We start from the raw sequence: 19295 nt of genomic DNA, 5'->3' as shown, positions 1-19295 counted from the left end.
GCTGGAAAATTTACAAGCTCCCCAATCGCCACCACAGCAAGCCTAGGTTTTCCCTAATCTGGCCTGACCCGTTACCTCCAACTTCATTTCTCAGGATTCCCAGAGTACCTTCTGTATTCCAGAAAGGCCTAATAGCTATATTGCTCTCCCTGCCCTCCCCCGCCTTCTAAACCCAAATTACACCTTGGATCATACCATTCTCACCACATCAAATGCCCTGCAATCGATGTAGCATTCTTCAGGCTCCAGAGCAGTTTTTGTCCTTCTCTAAAGCCCTGCCCCCTGCAATCTGGACAGACGTCCCGTCTTTCCTTATCCATTACACAGTTCACCATGAATTACTCTAGTTCATGGCATGAAACAAGGCTTCAAACCTACACTGTAAGCCCCTAGCGATCAGGGCCACGTCTGTTACTTCTCTGGGTCCCTAAGTACCTAGAAAGTATTATGTACGTGGCAAGTGTCTGAGGGACACTTAAGAGATGGATGAATAACAGGCGGAGGGGACAAGAAAAGGGCAGCCTGTATTGGGTGGCTTTACTGAGGAAGGAGAAGGTGGGTTCTGAGCAAAGTTTTGAGCCAAAGGATGGTGACAGCCCAAACGCCCTCTGACATGGGGTGGGGGGATGGAGGTCAGTAAACTCTTTTTCTATAAAGTGCCAGATAGGAAATATTTTAGGCTTTGCTGGCCGTATCGTCTCCATGGCAACCACTCAATCTGCCCGTTACAGCTCGGAAGCAGCATAGCCCATAGCTGAATGAACGGGCGCGTCTGTGTCCCAGCAAGATCTTATTTACAAAAGCAGGCAAAGAGTAGATTTGGCCCATAGGCTATAGGTTGCCCACCCAGCTCTAAAGCAAGTTTCTAAAGCATAGGCCCCCTATGGCCTGCCCGGCGGAAAGAGGAGCCCTGCCTCCAGCCCCTTCGTAGCTCCGGCTGCCCTTGTCCTGAGGCAGTCCACTCAGTTTACCTTGGACCTGCATGCCCAGCCCCCTGCCCAACCCCTGGCTGAGTCCCTGTAACCACCACTAGCCAGGGGTCCCCTCCACGTCCACAGGATTAACGGAAACACAGCTCTCCACCGGGACATCTACCCGTCAGTCAGCCTCCAGATCCAGAAGAACTTTGCCAAGAGCAAGTGGAGGGTGAGTGGTCCTCTCCAGGAGGCGGGCAGGCTGTCTAGGCCCTGGAGGCTGGGCTGGGGCAGCTGGGGGAGGGGCTTCCCTTGGGGTCTCCCGGCAGACCCTGGAGTTCCCTGAACCCTCTCTGAAATGAGAAGTGTATGCATCGGTTTCAAGAGGTCCCAGGGCAAAGGGAAAGCTTAAGCCTCACGGCCCTCTGAGGATGGAGACGGCCAGAGACTGGTCTCGTGTCTCCTCAGCAAGCCTTCAACGCAGCAGCCGTGGTACACCACATGAGGAAGCTACACACGAACATGCACAGCCCAGTTGTCCGCCCGGACGTGGAGCACGGGCCTCCCGTCACTCAAGCGTCTGAAGCCTCAAGACCCAGCTCCCCTGAGATCACCATCACCGAGGCACCCGCCCTGGACCAGAGTGTGGCCCTCCCTGCCCTGACCCGGCTGCCCTGCCAGCATGGTCCCCGGCGCACCGCCCCTGGGGGCAGGTCCCTCAACTGCCTGATCCACGGCTCCCTCCGCATCAGCAGCAGCCTTGTGCCCATGCAGCAGGGGCCCCTGGCCATCGGGCCCTGCGGTTGCTGCTCCAGCTGCCTGAGCGTCGGGACCAAAGGGAAGTCCTCCTACTGCTCTGAGCCCACGCTCCTCAAAAAGGCCAACAGAAAACAGTACGTATTTTCAGCCAAAGCCCAAGGCCTAGCCCTGCTCAGCCTGGGTCTGAAAGAACTCAGGCAATGGAGCTGAAAGAAATTGACCAAAGAGTCTCTCCCATTTGGGGGCAGCTCTGTAGGGTGGAAGAGCTCTGGATGGGGGGAGAGGAGGGGGTCAAGGGAAATGCCTCCAGTCCTGTCCCCACCCCTCACCAGCTGTGTGGCCACTGTCATTTCAATCCATATCTCTGTTTCTAGTTTGCTCATCTGTAAAATGGGTTGATTGGATCATACCTGCTCAGCCTGCCCCACAGAGGTACTGTCAAAGTTTAGTGAGGCAACAGGGATTATAAATGCCTGCAGAAAGCTGGGTAGATGTGAGTGGTGGGCGTTAGATTCCTTGAGTTTCCAGGGCCTCTGTGTTTTAGGGGGACATTGGGGGCTTGGTTATCTCATTCATCTTTTCTATAAAGGCTCGTGTTTCTGAACCTCATAAAGGGAGGGCTGAGTGGCAGCCACAGGCACAGAGAGTTATCCCGGCTCTCCTTCCTCCTCAAATACTCCATCATAGCCGGCCGCTCCATTTCCTTTCTAGGAACTTCAAATCGGAGGTCATGGTGCCAGTTAAAGCCAGCGGCAGCTCCCACTGCCGGGCGGGGCAGACTGGAGTCTGTCTCATTATGTGATCCCAGGGGCCTGTGTCTATGTCACTACAATTTTCAGGTGAGGGAACTAGAGGGAGGAGGGCCAGGGCCGTGGGCTCAGGGGGAAATCGCAGTCACAGAGTCTCAGTGATGGGGTCCAAGGGGTACCAGAGGCGACAGCACCCCCCCACCCTGAACCCCCTTCTTCTGCAGGAGAGATAGCTATTCACCTCTTCTCTGCCTTTCCAAACCTGGAGTCTACGCTGCAGTGGGAAGAAGGGAAAGCAAGCCGAGCAAGGCCTGATCAGAAGCAGCAGACAGCTGCCACCTGGAACAGACCCTCACAGAAGGCCCAGGAGTGAGTCCCCAAGCGTGGAGCCCTCACCGAAGCTGTGGGCGGGCGGAGCGGCACCCGAGGCTTCCAGGTCCCCCTGGCCTGCCTTCTCCGTGCCCCCAACCCTACGTGCCGTGGCTCTGCACAGTGTCTGTAGATAGCTCTCACCCAGGTCTGTGTCGTTCATCATGAAAAGCTTAATGGGCTGGCCAAGCTGTGTCACCATCTCCGAGCAAAGCCATATGGAGCATCTACCCAGACTCCCCGCTCAGCACACCCTGGATCTTGCCTCTCCAGCCTCCGTCCTCGTAGCCATAATGGGCTCGTTAATGGAGTGGCCTGCGTATCTGCATGAATGACAGGCAGCTTCGTGGTCTGCTTGTGACCTCTCCAAGTTCAAATCCTAACTCCAGGATTAGCTCCAAACCTGGCCAGCCTACGCCCAGCGCTCTTCTGATCCACCTCTCTCCCTGCCCCCATCCAAAAGCAGGACCACACCCTCCAAGATGAAAAAGAAAGAAACCCAAGGCAAGGTACCGTAAGGAATTATTATCCTGGCCGGATGCCCTCTACACACACACTCAATTAAGTGAAAATTGGAAGTTGACTGTTCTTTCAGCGAGTAATTCAGATCCTGGCTCTGCTCCCCTCTCTCTCTCTCTGAAAATCAGACACATTGTTCTTGTCCCTTCCCAGTTTTCTGGTCTCCCCCTCCCTCCAGCTTCAGGCTCTGTGTTGTGCTGAATAAAATGAACATATTTTTTTCTATGAGGCTTCTTTTGGTTCTTCTCTAAGTCAGAAGCAGCTCAGGGGCTTCTGGGCCTCCTGGAGTGGAAAATGCACAGAGAGCTTGAGGTCAGGTAGGACCTAGCGACGGTAGGAGTGGTCGGGGGACACACAGTGGGCTAGGCACCTAGTGACATGAGCTACACGCATCAACTCATTTCCTTCTCAGAACAACCCCTTGGCGGAGGTGCCACCGGAACCCAGACAGTCCAGCCCAAGCAGCCATCCTCCTAATGCCTGTAATAGATGAACTTGGGTTTGAGACCTAGCTCTGCCCTGCCTGCCACATCTGTGACCTTGGGGGAGTCACTGAACCTTTTGTGCCTTGGTTTCCTCACTTGGGGACAACAGTGCCACCTACATCATGAGATAATGCAGATGATGTATCTAGCATAGAGCTCAATAAGTAATTACTCTGATCAATAAAGACCAAGAAGTTCATGTAGATAAAATGCTAACACAGCGTCCGGGCCACAGTTAGCACACAAACGTTCATGCCATTTCCATATTTTCAGCACACACACACACACACACACACACACACACACACACACACATACACACACATCCATTTACAGCTTCTTTTTGAGATCTCTGGAGACACAGGGTCTGGTCTTAGTTCTGCCTCTAGGAGCTGTGTGATTTTGAACAGCTTGCTTCCCGTCTCTGGATTTCTACATTTTCTTCTGTAAACGAGAAACTGTATAGTTGTCCAGAGGTGAAAACGCCTCCTCTGGTCTCTCAAGTATAAAATCCATCAGTTGCTGGAGCAAAGGGGCCCCGTCTCCCTAAGTCTGGGTGATGAGTCGCTAGACAGAGCAGAGTGGGGGCAGCCTATTTTTCACCCACCACCAGGCCTCGGGCTTGAGCAGAGGAGTCCCCAGGAACCCCAGATGGGAGACAGAAACAAATGAGAAATGTTTACTTCACAGGGAGACAGACTATTTCCCCTCTTTGAAACTCCAGGCTCCTTTCTATAGATTTTTATTGGGCTTTTCACTTGTACATCATTTTTAGTTATGTTTCTGTGTTGGTCCAGGATTCAGCCTCAACGGAGAATGAAGGGCAAGGACACCGCCCAGCCAAGCACCCTCCTCTTGAGAGCTCCTGGTTACAATGATGTGGCCTGCCTCCACCACATCTGTCCCTCAGCGGTAGTTGTCCCATCAGCCCAGGCTCAGCTGCAGCCCAGAGTAACCCTAACAACTGCACACCAGGGTGGTCCAGGCTGTGCTTTAGGTTGCATAAAATTTTCCTGCAGCTGGACGGTATTCCAAGCCAGCCTGGCCCCCAGGAGCAAAGAGGGCAGATGAGCAGGGCCGCAGGCTGGACGCTGGCGCATCACTTGCAGGTGGCGTAGTAGAGCACGCGCCCGTTGATGTGGTTCCGGATCTGCTCCACGTGCTTCTCCAGCCCCGTCAGGTCCGCCGAGCGAAGCATGATGGCCTGGCTGCCCCGAAGCAGCTCCGACTCCATGTCTGAGGGCAGATGGAACAACAGGGGGAGGAAGACGACTCCCAACCCTTCCTTCTCCTCCCACCCACCTGGATGCAGCATCTGCGGGAGAAATCACCTCCACCTGGAGGGAGTCTGGCCCCTAAGGCAGCTCTCTCCAGCCTCAGGCCTCTCCAGCCCCCATCCCACTCTTAGAGAAACATGGCATGGGCCAGACCCAGGAAGCCCTTACCCCAAGGATCCTCTGCCCCTACTCTTCTCCTCCGCTCTAGCCAGAGTTGTCCCAGGCTGATGAGGGAGGCCACTGGCACCAAGATAAGAAACCCGCTATGTTGGACCCAGACAGCTGCCATCCCACCAATGATTCCTCAGGTGGGCACCAGGGCAAAAGAGCTGGGTGACCAGAATTCCTCCCCATCGTCTCTCCCCAAAAATGCCACTCCAGATAAATCTAGTCCGCCCCCTTCGGTCCATTCCACATCCCACCACCAGATTATGTGTGGAGGATATGAAGGACTCCAAAGTGATCGAGTCCAGCCTGTACCCCCCTGTCATCCTAAGCAGGGCCCCCTGGACCACATTCATGAGGGCTGGTACCCAGCCTCAGCCTGAACTTTCCAGGAACAGGGCCAGGGGGCACTGTCTCACAAGGCTCCAACTCTAGGCAGTTCTGCTTGTTAAAAAGTCTTCTGGTTAAGCCAGAATCTGAGCACAGCTTGCTGCCACCCAATTGTCCCAGGTCTGTCTCCCGGGGTGTAGGAATCTATTCTTTCTGTTTCCTACGTGGCAGTCCTTCGCATGTCTGAGGCCCCATCTTCCCCAGATGAAACCGCCCAAGCTCCTTCGTCCACTCCCCATCTGATATAATCACCAGGCCTTCCCTACATCCCAACCCTGGCCACCCTCCCCCTCAAGTGTGTGGGTTCGTCAATATCCCTTTTGAAGCTGTAGTAGCCTCCACTGAACTCGATCTCACCTGGGAGATCAGCAGAGTGGAACAGGGTTATTAACAGACTGACATTCAGCCAGTGGGTACCCACATGGACCTATGAGTTAATAAAACACTGAAATGTTTACAGTTGCTGTTCTGTTCCCCGACCCCCATCCCCAGAGGCTCCTTAAGCATCCTTCTCCCCATAACCCTGCAATTCAAGGTAAATTCCTGCAAGCAGGTAAATGCTTGCTCCAATGCTACAACCTGAGCCTTTCTGGCTGGTAGGTAGGTGCAGGACACACCAGTCACTAAATATTTTTAATATCATCCTTGAGCCATTACTCCCTTTGTCTTGGCTGCTTTGAATTTATTAGCTCTTTTGGCAGGAGCAAAGGCACTTCTGGCTTATATCAAGCTTACAGTTACTCAAAACTCTTGGGTCTTTTTCGGGTGAGTAACAACTCATACGTGTTTATCACTAACCGGTTATAAAGTGTTTAGCTACATTACCCACTGAGAAGCCAGACCTCACCTGAGCTATACTTGTGAGTTTAGGTCCAAACAAGGCCAGAGTGAGGGGGAATTTTTCTCCTTACTTAATTTTATCCTGTTAGTTTCAGCCCATCCTTTTAGACTTCTGAGAGTGCCTTAGAATGCTGGTTCTGTTATCTAGTGCATTAACTACCTGTCATCCTCAGATCTGATTAGCAAATTCTTTATCTTCATACAAGACACTGACGGACAGGGCCAGGGCGTGCACTGACCCAGCCCTGGACTCCTCCATCTAGGTCAGCTCCTCTCGCCTCCCCCTTCAGTTGTGGCCGGCCATAGCCACTGTCAACTTGCCAGCTCACCTTTCTCCATAGTGTCCATCTAGCTAGCCAAACAGATTTTTGTCAAAAGCTTTCTCTAAAATTCAAAGAGGCTCTGGTTTTGTCATTCACAGGGCAGTGACCCCATCATCACATCTCAGAGACTGAGCCTGAAAATCTCTGTTCTCCTTTCCAAGGAACCTCAGAACCCTTTCGAAAGCTTCTTTCATTATGGTTTGCCATATTCAAAACCCTTGGATGGTTTCCTACTGCCTCCAGGGCTGAGTCTACCCACCTCCTCCTGGCATCGGGGCCGGCCACGTGGACCAGCCACACTGGCTCCATGCTACTTCTCTCCCACCTGTTCTCTCTTCATCAACCCTCCTCTCCAGTTGGGTGATCCCGCCTCCATCCTCAGAACATGTCTTGATGTCCCTTCTCCTCCTCACAGCCTCTTCCAGGCTTATACATCCTCCCAGGCCCACTTCAAATCTTATCTTTTTTGAACATTACCTTCCCTGAACATTTCTCTCTGACGTTACTTATCCTCTGAGCCCCTAGAGCTTCTATTATTTGGGCTTTTATCACAGTCCTCTTTGTGTTATTAAATAGTTTCATGAAGCTGGTGGCCAATAGGAAAAAATGGATTGCGAGCCTCTTGAGGGCAGGCCTAGTCTTTGTGAACATGTCCACACGCCTCAAAGTCACATTATATGCCTTGTACTTACTAGGTGCTCAGGAAATCCCTATTGATCTCACTGCCTTAGCACTGCTAGCTCCAAACATTAGGCCTCAGAAACCCTGGGTTGGGAGCAGCCTTCAGAGATGCCCTGAAGTCCAAGTCCCTGGACAACTCCCTCACCTTTCATCTTGTCCATCATCGCCATGGTTTCCCCAAACAGTTCCTCCGCCTCCATCTTGATGCTTAAGATCCGGCTGCCCTGCTCTCCCAGCGTGGGGCTCTGACCCAGCCGGTCCTTCAACTCAGCATACTTTTGCTTTATTCTCTCAAATCCCTGAAAAAGGAAGAACAGTCTCCACATCATCATCATCCCAAGTCCTAAAGACCTTTGGCTAAAGGACCTGATGTAACCCAAATCAGCACACAGAGATGAGGTGCCTCCTAATATCCCCAATGGGTTGATTCTGCCTATAAAAGCCCCTGGGCCACAAGCCATACCTTAACTTCTGTATTTCCTCTCCCTTCATCTACAGTGCCAGCACAGGGCCAGGTACACAGTTGTCACTTAATAGTGTGCTTGGCAGCTTGGCCATTGTACCGGGACCACCGGTACCCTGGAGACACTGAAACTGGCTCTTCAACCTTCTCTCTGATCTAATTCTGACAGTGATGGGGCTCAGGTTGGGCTAAGTCAAGAGTTTCTGTCTGGGCTGGATAACCATGACAGGGGACAAGCTCTGGATCAGGTGTCAAGAGACCTCCTTTGTAGATGAGCTTTAGGTCTGAACAGAGTCACTTCATCTGTGAGAGGAGAGGGATCGGACTGCCTGTTTCCAGCATCCCTGAGCCAGCTCCACCAAAGGCATCCAGAGGGAGAATTCAGATACCTGGCCAGGTGTGCCTTAATCCTGAAGCCCCCGCTGGATATTTCAGAATAAATGGTACTCGAAGTGCTTTGGAGCCCATGGTCTTATAAAGTGTACAGAGTCCTGTCCTGCTCCCGCCGGCCATGCTTGCTTGGGCTAACTCTGCCCTCTAGGTACCTCCTGGGCACTCAGTGCCTGCTTGCTGGCCTCCTCTGCCAGATTCTGGGCCTGGGCGGCCTGTGCCCGCTGCTGCCTGGCCCGGTGGCCGAGCTCCTCCATCCGCGCTCGGAAGCCACCCAGCTGCTCCATCAGGCTGGTCGCCAGTCTTTCCGCTGGCCCCAGCACCTGCTGAACCTTTGTGGAAAAAGAGACCCGGAGTTTGGGGTGGGTCTCATAGGCAGTGACCTTCATTCTTCTCTCCTCCAACTCATCAGGCCACAAAAACTCTCTACAAGCAGAACATCACTATCGCCACCATCCCAATCCTCTATCTGCCCCCGGCATCCAGGCCTCCCAGTTCTCCAGCTTAGCTGACCAACCCCACCCACTCCTGCAGCAGCCACGAGAGCAGAAAACCAAAGGCTCGAAGCCAGGCTCAAGGCTCATAGGCTCCCTTCTTCAGGGCCCCAGCTCAGTTTCCACCCGGGTCACTTCCTGGCATCTTCTATGCCTTGCGCCCGAGTCTGAATGTTCATTCCCACAAGTGGGGGAAGGAAGCCATAATGCCTACCTCAGCAACCCTGTCTTGGATACGCTGAAGGGAGCGGCGGGTGCCTTGCATGGTGTCCTGGGCCTCCTGCAGTGCCAGCGTGCCCTGTCGCAGGTTCCCCAGCACATCCTCCACCTGGCCCTCCACTGTGTGGGCTCGGCTCCTGGGGCCGGGGGAATGGAAGAGGGGGGAGGGTGGAATGGGTGCACAGTGAATGAAGAGATGTGGGATCCAACTCACTCCCCAGTCCAGAGAATGTCCTTTCCAGCCAAGATAAGAAGCCGAGTATTAACTCAGTAGCTTTTCCATCCCAGGACCCCACCAAGCAGGTTGTCTGAGGCAGCCTCTGGGGACGGTTTCCAATAAGGAAGACGGGGTTGTGCCGAATAAAGTTTCAGCTGGATGCCGTGTATCACTTCACCATCCCCCACCACAGTAAGCACCTCCTCCTGTCTCCCAGCCCTCGGCACCCCTCTGACTTGCAGACGTTCCTCTCTTGCTTCCAGCAACAGAGTTGAGGGGCAAAACCCCAGCCCGATCCTGGGAGAAGTTCAGGGCCCAGGGCCACACCTGGCCTGCTCAGCCTCAGCCTGGAGCCTGCGAGCCCGAGCGATGTCCTGCTTGGTCTGAGAAAGCACCAGGTCCACGTTGGGGAGCCTGGCTGCGATGGCCTGGATCTCATTCATCTTCCGCAGGACTGTGGCAGAGTCTGTGGGCAGCCACAGGGCCAGCACGGCCTCACTGACCTCCTGGATGGTGGCTACGTCAGTGTCAGGGTCTGGAAGACAAACCATCCATCGGAATGGGGGAGCTCAGCCACCTCCCCAAAGATCAGAGGCCTCTCCAAGCTGACAACACCCGTGGGCAGCACCTCCATGCCATCTCTGCCCGGGCTGCCCAAGGAGCTGCGGCTCCCTCCCGGGCACACTCAGGCACCCTGCTCTGAGAATTTCCGGGCTCGCTGTCGCGGGAGGATGGCTGTCGGCACAGCTGTGGCAACTAAGTTCCACCACAGGAAGCTGCAGGCTGGGGAGAAGGAGGTGGTACCAGGCAGCTGGTACTGAACAATGCCTGGAGCACAGATATAATCAGCCCTGAAGTGGGGAGACCAGCCAGGGACTGGAACTGCTTCCTTGGCAATAAGAACCCTTCCACGTGCCCCTCCTGTGGGGCAGAGTGCTCGCTTTTGCAAAGGCAGATCAAGATTACCTGGGCTTTGCTCACATGTCACCTTCTGAGAGGGGCCAGCCCAGGCCATCCAATCTAGGATCGCAACCTCTACCCTCTGCCAACACTCCTTACCCTCCTTCTCAGCTTTATCTTCCTCCCTAACATTTATCGTCACCCACGTGCTGGACACTTAACTCATTTATTGGGTTTTCTGTCATTTCCCCACTAGAATGTAAACAACGTGAGGACGGGGACTGGCTTTCATCCACAGCTATAGCCCAGCCCCTAGCACAGTGCATGGCACTTGGAGGCACTCTGTTTGTACATTGAACAAATGATTGAAGGGGCTCCAGTCTCAGGCCTCCTCTTTACTATTCAAGCAAACTGGGACAAGTCAACTGGCTTCGTTGAGCTCAGTTTCCTGATCTGTGAAATAGGAATCACGATGGCCAACCTCAAGGGATGATACGAAAAAATCAATTTAGCAGGAATTTCACAATCCAACTCTGGGTCAGAGAGTAAGGTCAGGAGTACAGAGATGGCATCTCCTCCCCATGGTCACTTTTACAGATTCCACTGGTACCGACATGGTAGGGAAGGGGGCATCCGCCCACCCAGATAGTTTGCCCTAGGACTTAACTCCTCTGGGGCCCACCCAGCCTTACTCTGCAATCAAAGGTTTCCTCACCAACTGGCTACAGAGGTCCTAGACCCAGTCCCCTCCTCATGCCAGGTGGAAGGACATTCCTGGAAGGTGGAAACCATGCCTCTTTATTGCTATGTCCTTTTGGGGCCAGGGCAGCACACTGCAGGAGCTCAAGGCATAACTGTGGCTGAGTTTAATGAAGTGGGCTTTTCCCCAATTACGAGTTTTCACAAGGACCTCCCCATAGAGACCACCAACCTCTCAACTAACCCAGAGTCCTACTCTCAACGCGGCTTATATGTGCCTTCCCTAGAAAGCCTCTTACGGCAAGCACACCCTCACCTAGTGCCTGCCCTTCTTTTGTTCTGCCTCACTTCAGCTGCACCCGTGGGCTTGGTCTTAGTTACACTCAGTTTCATGGGCTTCTGAGTCTCAGGGTGGGCTCAGCAAACATTCACTGCTCCAAGCTGCAGGATGTGGGGAGCTGAGACTGCAAGTCAGATTGGACTTGGTCCTTGCCCTCATGGAGCTTGAAATCTAGTGGGGCAAGGAAGCACAACCCTGAGTGATGGGGGTAAGCTCAGGGTGCTAGGATGGCTGTTACAGGGGCTCCTAACCCAGTCTGACAGGTCCAGGAAAGCTTCCTGGAGAATGAGATACCCAGGGGATCCTTAGAGGGTGTGTAGGAATTAGCCAGGTCGGGAGGGGTGGGGCAGGGCAGGGGAGACAATGCAGGGAGAGGACAAACATTAGAGAAGGCAAAGAAGCAAGATGGGTGGTGGGGCGCTGGGAGGTGGTCCATCTCATAACGCAATAATCTAGAGTGTGGACTCCGGAGTGAGGTGAGCCCTACCCATACTCCCTCCAAGCTGGATGCTTCTAGGCAGGTTTCTTAACCTCCCTGTATCTGGAGTCCTCACATGCAAAGTGGTAGGCAGTCGGGATTAAATAATGTGAAGCACTTAGAACAGTGCCCGACACTTAGTAAGAACTCAGTAAACCTGACCTATTATCTTTGTCACTTCCTTTGATGACCTGAGAAAGATGGTGCCCCCTCTCTCCTCCACTGGCCTTCCACTCTCCCGCCCTCGCTGTGACCCTGTGCGCCCACAGCAGCTGGTACCCATGTTTCCTGCAGCGGGACTCTGGACCTTAGAATCCACAGCCATGGAGACTGTAAGAATTATCCCAGGTCCCTCCCAGGGGCCAGGCCTCTCTCAGGCTCTGCTCCTTCTCTCTGCCCCTCATCCTGTCCAAGGACTCAACCTGAGACACAAGCATAACTGAGGGGACAGCAGGGACCCCGCAGCCCAGCCACTCCCTGCCCATTCATTGGAGCCCAGACTGCACCCCAAGGACAGGCTTCCTATCCCACCACCCCCTAGCTGGGGTTGATGCAGGATGGGGGGCCACCTATCCTGCCTTACGCGGCTTCACTCAGGGAAGGTCTTCCTTATTTGTGAGTCCCATCCCCAAACTCCGGCCTGTCCCTGCTTCTCTCCAACCCGCCACCTGCACCCCGGAGGGGGCTCTGGCCTCTTGAAGCAGAAGCACCGCGGTAGTACAGGAAGAACGACTGTCATTACACCAGGCCGTCAGCTCATGTTAACTGGGCTCCCAGCCAAGCAAATTCCCTGGCAGGGGCCAGAAATTTAATAATATCAGTTCATACTCCTGAGGCATCTTTAATTTGTCAAAACACATTTTATGTCGTTGCTTGACACCCGGAATAAACTTGTAAAATACTATCATCCCCGTTGGCAGAAGCGAAAAGATGAGGCAAAGAGGAAAACAACTTGCCCAAAGTCCCACAGATTCCCTGAGTCCCGTCCAGGGACCTTCCCACTCCCCAGGTGGCAAGGGAGGAGATCGGGTTCACTTATTCATTCAATCAACATTGGGTGCTTTTCTGGGCCTGGACTTATGCTAAGTGCCAGGGACACAGCGAATAAGACAGACAGCCATCCCTGCCCTCTCGGAGTTTAGGGTCCAGTTGGGAGACAAACGTTACACTTGTAGACAGGTGAGCTCAACAACCACAGGCTCGGAGTAGAGCAGTGAAGGTCAGACTCCAGAGGGGAATATGGGGGAGGGGGATGACCAGAGGGGGTGGTCAGAAAAGGCCCCCCGAGGGAGATATTTAAACTCAGACCTGGAGGGCAAGAATCAGCAGCCTTAGAGAGAGCATCCCAGGCAGAGGAACAGGAAGAGCCTCCGAGGCTGGCAAGAGCCTGGCCTGTTCAAAGACGGTTTGTGAGCAAAGTGGAGAGGATACAGGCCATACCCAGGAGGTAACAGAGGCCATGGTAAGGAGCTGAGAGTTTATCCCAAGAACAAGGGAAAGCCAGTGAAGGATGTTAGGCATGAGTGGGATGTGACCCCGCTTACACATTTTTCAAAGATGTTTCAGACTGTTCTGCTGAGAACGGGCTATGAAGGAGCAGGAAGGAGGTGGGGGGTCACCTAGAGGCCGTGCAGCCATCCAGGTGACTGATGGGGGCTGGTCCAGGGGCATGGAGACCAGGGAAGGAAGTAGCTGACTGACAAATGAGATGAGGGACAGGGAATGGGGCACTGAGGACAGGCGGAAGTCGAAACATCAGCCCAGGATAAGGTAAAGACCAGCTCACCTGAGAGGAAGTCTCGGACCTGCTGGATGAGGAGCCGCGTGCGTGTGACGTCTTCCTCCATCTGGGAGCGGCTGGTGCTCACCTGCATCTCCAGGCTCTGAGCATCTGACTGCACCTGCAAGGTGGCTTCCTCGGCTGCCCTGATCTGCTGACACACACTATGGGTCAGCAGTGGTTAAAGCCCCAAGAGGGCCTCTCAGCAGCCCCCAAGGATTCTGGAGGCACCTGCTACCCAAGATCTCCCTAGGAAACTTTTGTAGCTAGCTCGGTTTGGCCCCAGAAGAAATGATGTAAAAACACTGGCCTCAAACTCTATCTCTCGCTTGCTGTAGGGCCATGGGAAAGTCACCCGACATCTCTGGGCTTTCGACTCCTGGCTACAGAATGGGAGCTCTGACTTGCTTAGGGGCTCTTGTCCCCTCTGCCTCCTCCACCACGGGCCCACCCCACCTCAGCCACACCTACCATCTGCCTGGTCTGCTGGAGCTGGGCCTTGAAGCCCCGCAGCTGCTCGGCCACCTGCCCTGCCGTCCGGAAGGCCCCACCTGCGCTGGGGAGAGCACCCCTGCAGTGGGAGCCACAGGCCGTGCCGTTGTCTCGGGGACACAGCTCCCCAGGGCACGCTCCCGGGGTGCAAGCCATCTCCCTGGGTCCCCCACAGAGCTGTGGAAAGATGGGGGCATCAGAGGGGGTCCCCAAGCCTCCTCAGTGATCACTCCTCTCCCACACCTGGGAAACAAGCAGCCAGACATCTCCACGGCAACTTGGGCACCAGAAACTTGTTTCCTTGGTAATTGCTGAACACACTATGTGGGGTCAAGGGTCGGGATGGGCAGGGGTGTGGGAGGTCCACGTGGCCCCAGGGGGGGATGTGGAGCAACAGTCGGTGAGTGACAAGCTGGGGCGGGGGGCCTCTGGAAGTGGGGCTCCATGACAGGAGTCACCTTGTTGGCGGCGGGTGTCAGATCAGGCAAGGAAGCCATCTGCAGCCTCAGGGCCGCGAGCTGGGGGCCGCCGGCCCCTCCTGCTCCTCCCAGCTGCTGCTCCAGACTCTCCGCCTCTCTCCGGCTGTCCCTGAGCCGCAGCAGCCGGCGGGAGCTATCCGCGACCTGCTGAGCAGCCTGGGATGACCGCTGGTGGGCCGCGGTCAGCATCTGGAAGGCTCCTATGGGAAGAAGAGAGGGAACCAAGCTGGCCCTGGACCCGGAGGCCTGGAGACGGAGATGAAGCCTGGCCCGGCGTGGTGTCTGTGTACCCCTCCTCACCTGAAGGATCGGCACTGCTTATTTTTTCAAACTGCTCCCTCTTGCTCTGATACATAACGAGGAGGCGATTGAAGCTTCTGTCCAGATTCTCCAGGTCTCCCGGGAGGGACAAGATTTCCTCCTCTAGGGGCAGATCCACCTGCAGGCCCTGGAGAGTCTGCCTGAAGTGGGAGAGAAGCTTCCACTAAAATACAGGAGGGGGGCTTCCTCCCTAGAGCCAGCCATCCCCTCAGAGAAATCGCTACTGAGTCAGGAAAAAGAGACGCCGTCAGTAAAAGCCACAGAAGGGAGCCTCCGCAGGCTGGAGAGGATCCTGCTGGGCAAAAGCTAGCACAACCTCCCTCCACCCCTGTGCGGTCAGATCCATAAAAATCTCTCCCTCCTTGGCGTGTGTGACCCTAACAGTCCCGGCTTTCCTCCGCCTCCCCACGTCGGCTTCCACGAGGAGCATCCCCCGAGCCCCTCTTCCTCCTCTGCTGCCTACAGGCGGACATCAGCCACCACCTGTACCCCAGGCTCCCGAGTCTCTCTTCTGCAGCCCACACCTCCCCACAGAGCTCCCATAGCTGCAGCCCACTGGTGGTCTCCACCTGAAGGGGGTCACCTGCCCTGACCCACCACGGCTGAGCTTCCAGACATTCCTCCCTCCCAGGGCCTTTGCAGCTCCACCCACCACCATTCCCTCCACCAGCCTCGCGCACTCCATGGCCGGGCTTTGCTCAGCACGGACCGTCCTTCTGGAAAGCCCCACCAGGCCTGCACACCCAGCCCACCAACCGCCTGCAGACTCCCTACTCAATGCTGAGACCAAGGTCAATGGCACACCTAGATGGCTCAGGCCCTCACAGTCAGCAAGTGCTCAGGGAAAGCAAACTCATAAAAACTTCAGAAGGAAACTTCCCTGAGAAGGCACCTCGGCTGGTGGGAGGAGACTGTGGGTGGGACTGCTCCCATTCCAAAGGCAAACGCAAGTTATTTTTAAAGCCCTGCCTCTCAGATGCCCTCCACAAGGTTGACTAATGCAGAGCTGACTCTCCCACGGGCGGCACCGGGCACTTGAAAGAACTCAGGACTTGGGCTCGTGCCTGTGCTCCCGGTGCCCCGCTCTGCCCCTCGGCGGCCACGTGACTCTATCATGTCACCTATCTGTGCCTATTTCCTCATCTGCAAAATGCAAGGAATAACACCCACCACGCCAACCTCCCAGGACTGTCGTGACAGTGAAAAGAGAGGCGCCTGTGAGAAGCCTTGGTAGACGGTAAAGGGCTGTAACCGATGTAAGGAAGGACCAGTGTGCCCCTATGTGGACCCACGTGGAATTGTTCTTCTGCCACGTGGCTCGGCAGGGAGAGGGAATGACCTGATGGAGACGATGCCATTGGCCACCTGGGCCACCTCCTGCTCCGTGACCGAGGCGCCGCCGAGGATGGCTTGGATCTGCTCCAGCTTGTTCTTTGTGTCCAGCATCCGGGACGCCAGGCCACGGTCCTCCAGGCCCGGCCCAGGCCACAGGCTGGTGGTGGCATTTCGGAGGCTGCTGAGGCGGAGGGCCCGCTCCCGGAGGCCGGTGTCATAGGTCTGGAAGCAGGGGTGGCAGGCCACACACACCGGGTAGCGGTCACAGTAGCCTCGCTGGCACTGGTCGCAGCGTGGCCCGGTCGAACCAGGGCGGCAGAGACAGCGGCCCGAGGCCTTATCGCAGCCTGGTCCCTCCGTTCCCCGGAAGTCACAGTCACAGGCTAAGGGGGGAGAAATGATGGTCAGAGGCCTGGGGGTCAGGAAGATCAGGTGTTTGTGGGGAAAGCCCGAAGAGGAGGTCTGACCTCAGGGTCTTTCACACTTAGAATAAGACAGTCAAGGCCGGAATGAAATCATGGTAATGACAGCAAGCCCTTACGTAGCACCTCCGACGTGGCAGGCACTGTTCTGAGCCTCACTCACCAGGCACACGCTAACGCTTCTGACCCTCACCACACACTCTGTGGCAGAGTTAACATGCTCATTTTCCCATTCTCACAGATGAAGCACCTGAGGCAGTGTGCCCCTTGCCCAGATGAGGAAACTGAGGCCTGAAGAGGGGGAGCAACTCCTCCTGAGGTCACAGAGCTGAGAACAGACTCGGGTCTGCGTGCCCTTGTCACTATTTGTCAAACTGACTCCCCCTCAGGACTCACTTTCTCCATCTATGAAGAGGGAGAGGAGCATGTTTCCTGCAGATGGCTTCTGGGAAATGGTTTCTCAGGGAAGCGGGAAGCAAAGCAGCCCTCCTGTCATGCGCACATAGGGACATGGGGACGGCCTGGTGTCAGCCCCGTGGCAGCGGTGGGGAGCGAGCGCTCCTATGGGTTGCCAGGGCCCACCCCGCGTGGACCAGTACGGGATGCCCTCCCCCACCACAGACCCACGTGTCCCCACCACGAGCCCACCCGAGCACACCCCCCCATGTCCTCCGCGTCCCCACTCAGTGAGCACACCTCGGCATCCCATAGCTGCATCTCCGTAGGTCTTGTCAGGACACTGGCGGATGGCTGCAGCGTTGCAGGTCAGGCCACCAAAACCTTCCTGACAGGGGCACTGTCCTGTGAACTGTGCGGGGAGAGACCGGTCAGGGGGCAGAACTCCCCAGTGCACCCCAAAGCAAGGGCTCCCACAAGGACACAAGCTCCGAAGTCAAAGCCCAGGACGGCCCTGCAGAAGGTGTGCAAATGTGGCATTGCCAAAGGCTGAGAGCCACAGACGGAGGGACATTTGGTGGCCTCCCCAGGGGAAGGCGGACAGAAGCAGCCCAGTCTGACTTTGGAAAGACCCAGAAGGGCAGTGCGGAGGGGAGACAGAGGCTGGTGGGCGGGAGCCCTCCCTTGCTGAGCGGCCCATGCTCTACCCTGCCATGTACCTGGTTGCACTGGGGGCTGAGGGAGTTGTGCGGGTCGCAGGCACATGGCTCGCAGCCCCGGCCGCTGGCCAGCTTCCAGTGGTAGCGAGCGCACTGGTCACATTTGGGGCCCACCACGTGGGGCAGACACAGGCAGCGTCCACTCTCCTCATCACACGGCATGTCCCGCCGGGCACCCAGGACGCTGCAGTCACAGCCTGCACGGGAGGGAGGGCTGCTGAGCTCGGGGGCCGGGCCACCAAAATCTTACCCCCAGAGGACGTGCACCAGGGAGGGGCACAGCCTGGGAAAAGAACGAGGTAGGGCCGTTCCCTCCAGATAACCTGGCTGACTCATAAGGCCACCGCACTTTCCCACCAGTCCCCACACCTGGCTGCTTGGCCACCTGCCTGCCCTCCCTCGGGAGGATTCTGTCCCACCTTCCACCTCAGGCCTGTTCTGTCACCTGCTGGAAGCCAGTGGCAAAGCACCCGGCACGCAGCTCCGGGAGTAGGACCAGTCACAGATCTGGTGGCCCCAGGCGCCTGCCCCACGCCACGGCAGGCTGGGCCCCTTACTCACGGTGGCAGCCCTGCGGGTTGGCATAGGTGAGTCCTGTAAATCCCGGCTTGCACAGGTCACAGCGTTCCCCCTGCACTTGCTCCTTGCATACACACTGCCCGGTCACTGGGTCACAGGGCGCTCCTGGCACTGCCCCATCCGGATCACACTCGCAGGCTGAGAGACAAAGGCAGCCACGGCAGGAGGGACAAAGAAGAAAAGCAGAGAACACATTCTAGAAGCCAGGCTTCCTGGTTCAAATCCTTGTTCCACCACTTCCTGACTTACAACCTTACCACCTTAGTTGAGTTATTTAATCCCTCTGTGCCTCAGCTTTCTCACCTATAAAATGGGGGTAATTATACAACACTCATAGGCTTCTTATGAGGAATCAATGAGTAGGTGTAAAGCAGATGGAACAGTGCTTGGCACATGTTAAGTACTATAAAAGTTTTGGTTGGCATTATTTACTGAATAGCTACTCCGTGGCCAGCACGGAGCTGGGCACTCTTGCCTGTCACCTTATGTAATCCTCACGATAATCCTGAGAGGTGAGGATGCTTACCCCCATTGCACAGATGAGGAGACTGAGGCTCAGAGATGTTCAAAGAACATACGCAAGGTCACACAGCAAGCAAGTGCTGGAAACAGAAGTCAAACTGAAGACTTTCTCACTCTTTCCATAAATAGATAAATATCAACAGAAAGTGAATCAACTTTCTCCCACCCCAAAATCCAAGCCCCTTTCATGGCTTTCAAAACGAAGACTCTTCCTTCACCTAGGAAGTCTTACCTGATGAACCCCACCCGGATCGAAGTGCTTCTATCTCTTTGCTCTCTCCCATAGGAACTCACTGGCCCTTGTGATGTGTTAAGTCACTCCTGGGTGACTTACATGTTCCTTTAATAAACATTCCTGGAGCATCAATTATTTGTCTGTCGTTGTGCTAGGGCCCAAGGATACAAGAATAACCCCTGCCACGGAGGGGTCCTTAATGTTGGAGGAAGCAGAAAAATAAAGAGCAAACCACACTGACTTGCTTAGAAGGGCACAGCTAAGTTAAAAACAATTGCCCACAAGTCCTGACACACGACCAAGTCTTCACGCTTCCTGAGGGCCTGTATGTCCTTAGGGACATG

The 19295-nt window shown here is 55.3% G+C and overlaps 2 protein-coding genes across 3 annotated transcripts in view; one reads left to right on the top strand and one right to left on the bottom strand.

Moving 5' to 3' along the window:
• The window catches only part of CAMK1G (calcium/calmodulin dependent protein kinase IG), a 29122-nt gene extending 25587 nt beyond the window's left edge, over window positions 1–3535 (top strand). Inside the window, exons 10-13 of the mRNA XM_032643634.1 lie at window positions 1059–1146; window positions 1383–1807; window positions 2385–2512; window positions 2647–3535. Coding sequence (XP_032499525.1) covers window positions 1059–1146; window positions 1383–1807; window positions 2385–2475 — 604 coding nt within the window. The 3' untranslated portion in view covers window positions 2476–2512; window positions 2647–3535. The remainder of the gene's footprint in view (window positions 1–1058; window positions 1147–1382; window positions 1808–2384; window positions 2513–2646) is intronic.
• A 967-nt stretch (window positions 3536–4502) lies between these two features.
• LAMB3 (laminin subunit beta 3) overlaps window positions 4503–19295 on the bottom strand; it is a 40957-nt gene continuing 26164 nt past the window's right edge. Inside the window, exons 11-23 of one of the 2 annotated variants that reach the window (XM_032608225.1) lie at window positions 18177–18332; window positions 17616–17812; window positions 17197–17308; window positions 16083–16461; window positions 14723–14883; window positions 14402–14622; window positions 13923–14120; window positions 13458–13602; window positions 9582–9789; window positions 9033–9174; window positions 8480–8656; window positions 7617–7770; window positions 4503–5031 (exon numbers count right to left, since the gene is read on the bottom strand). In XM_032608225.1, the coding sequence (XP_032464116.1) occupies window positions 4895–5031; window positions 7617–7770; window positions 8480–8656; window positions 9033–9174; window positions 9582–9789; window positions 13458–13602; window positions 13923–14120; window positions 14402–14622; window positions 14723–14883; window positions 16083–16461; window positions 17197–17308; window positions 17616–17812; window positions 18177–18332 (2387 nt within the window). In that variant the 3' untranslated portion in view covers window positions 4503–4894. The remainder of the gene's footprint in view (window positions 5032–7616; window positions 7771–8479; window positions 8657–9032; window positions 9175–9581; window positions 9790–13457; window positions 13603–13922; window positions 14121–14401; window positions 14623–14722; window positions 14884–16082; window positions 16462–17196; window positions 17309–17615; window positions 17813–18176; window positions 18333–19295) is intronic. The other variant, XM_032608231.1, reaches the window with a different exon arrangement.

The sequence above is a fragment of the Phocoena sinus genome, chromosome 1, assembly GCF_008692025.1.
Source record: "Phocoena sinus isolate mPhoSin1 chromosome 1, mPhoSin1.pri, whole genome shotgun sequence".
In the NCBI taxonomy this organism is placed as follows: domain Eukaryota; kingdom Metazoa; phylum Chordata; class Mammalia; order Artiodactyla; family Phocoenidae; genus Phocoena; species Phocoena sinus.
The sequence above is the reverse complement of the archived record's forward strand: the minus strand, read 5'-3'. Positions and strand labels throughout refer to the sequence as shown.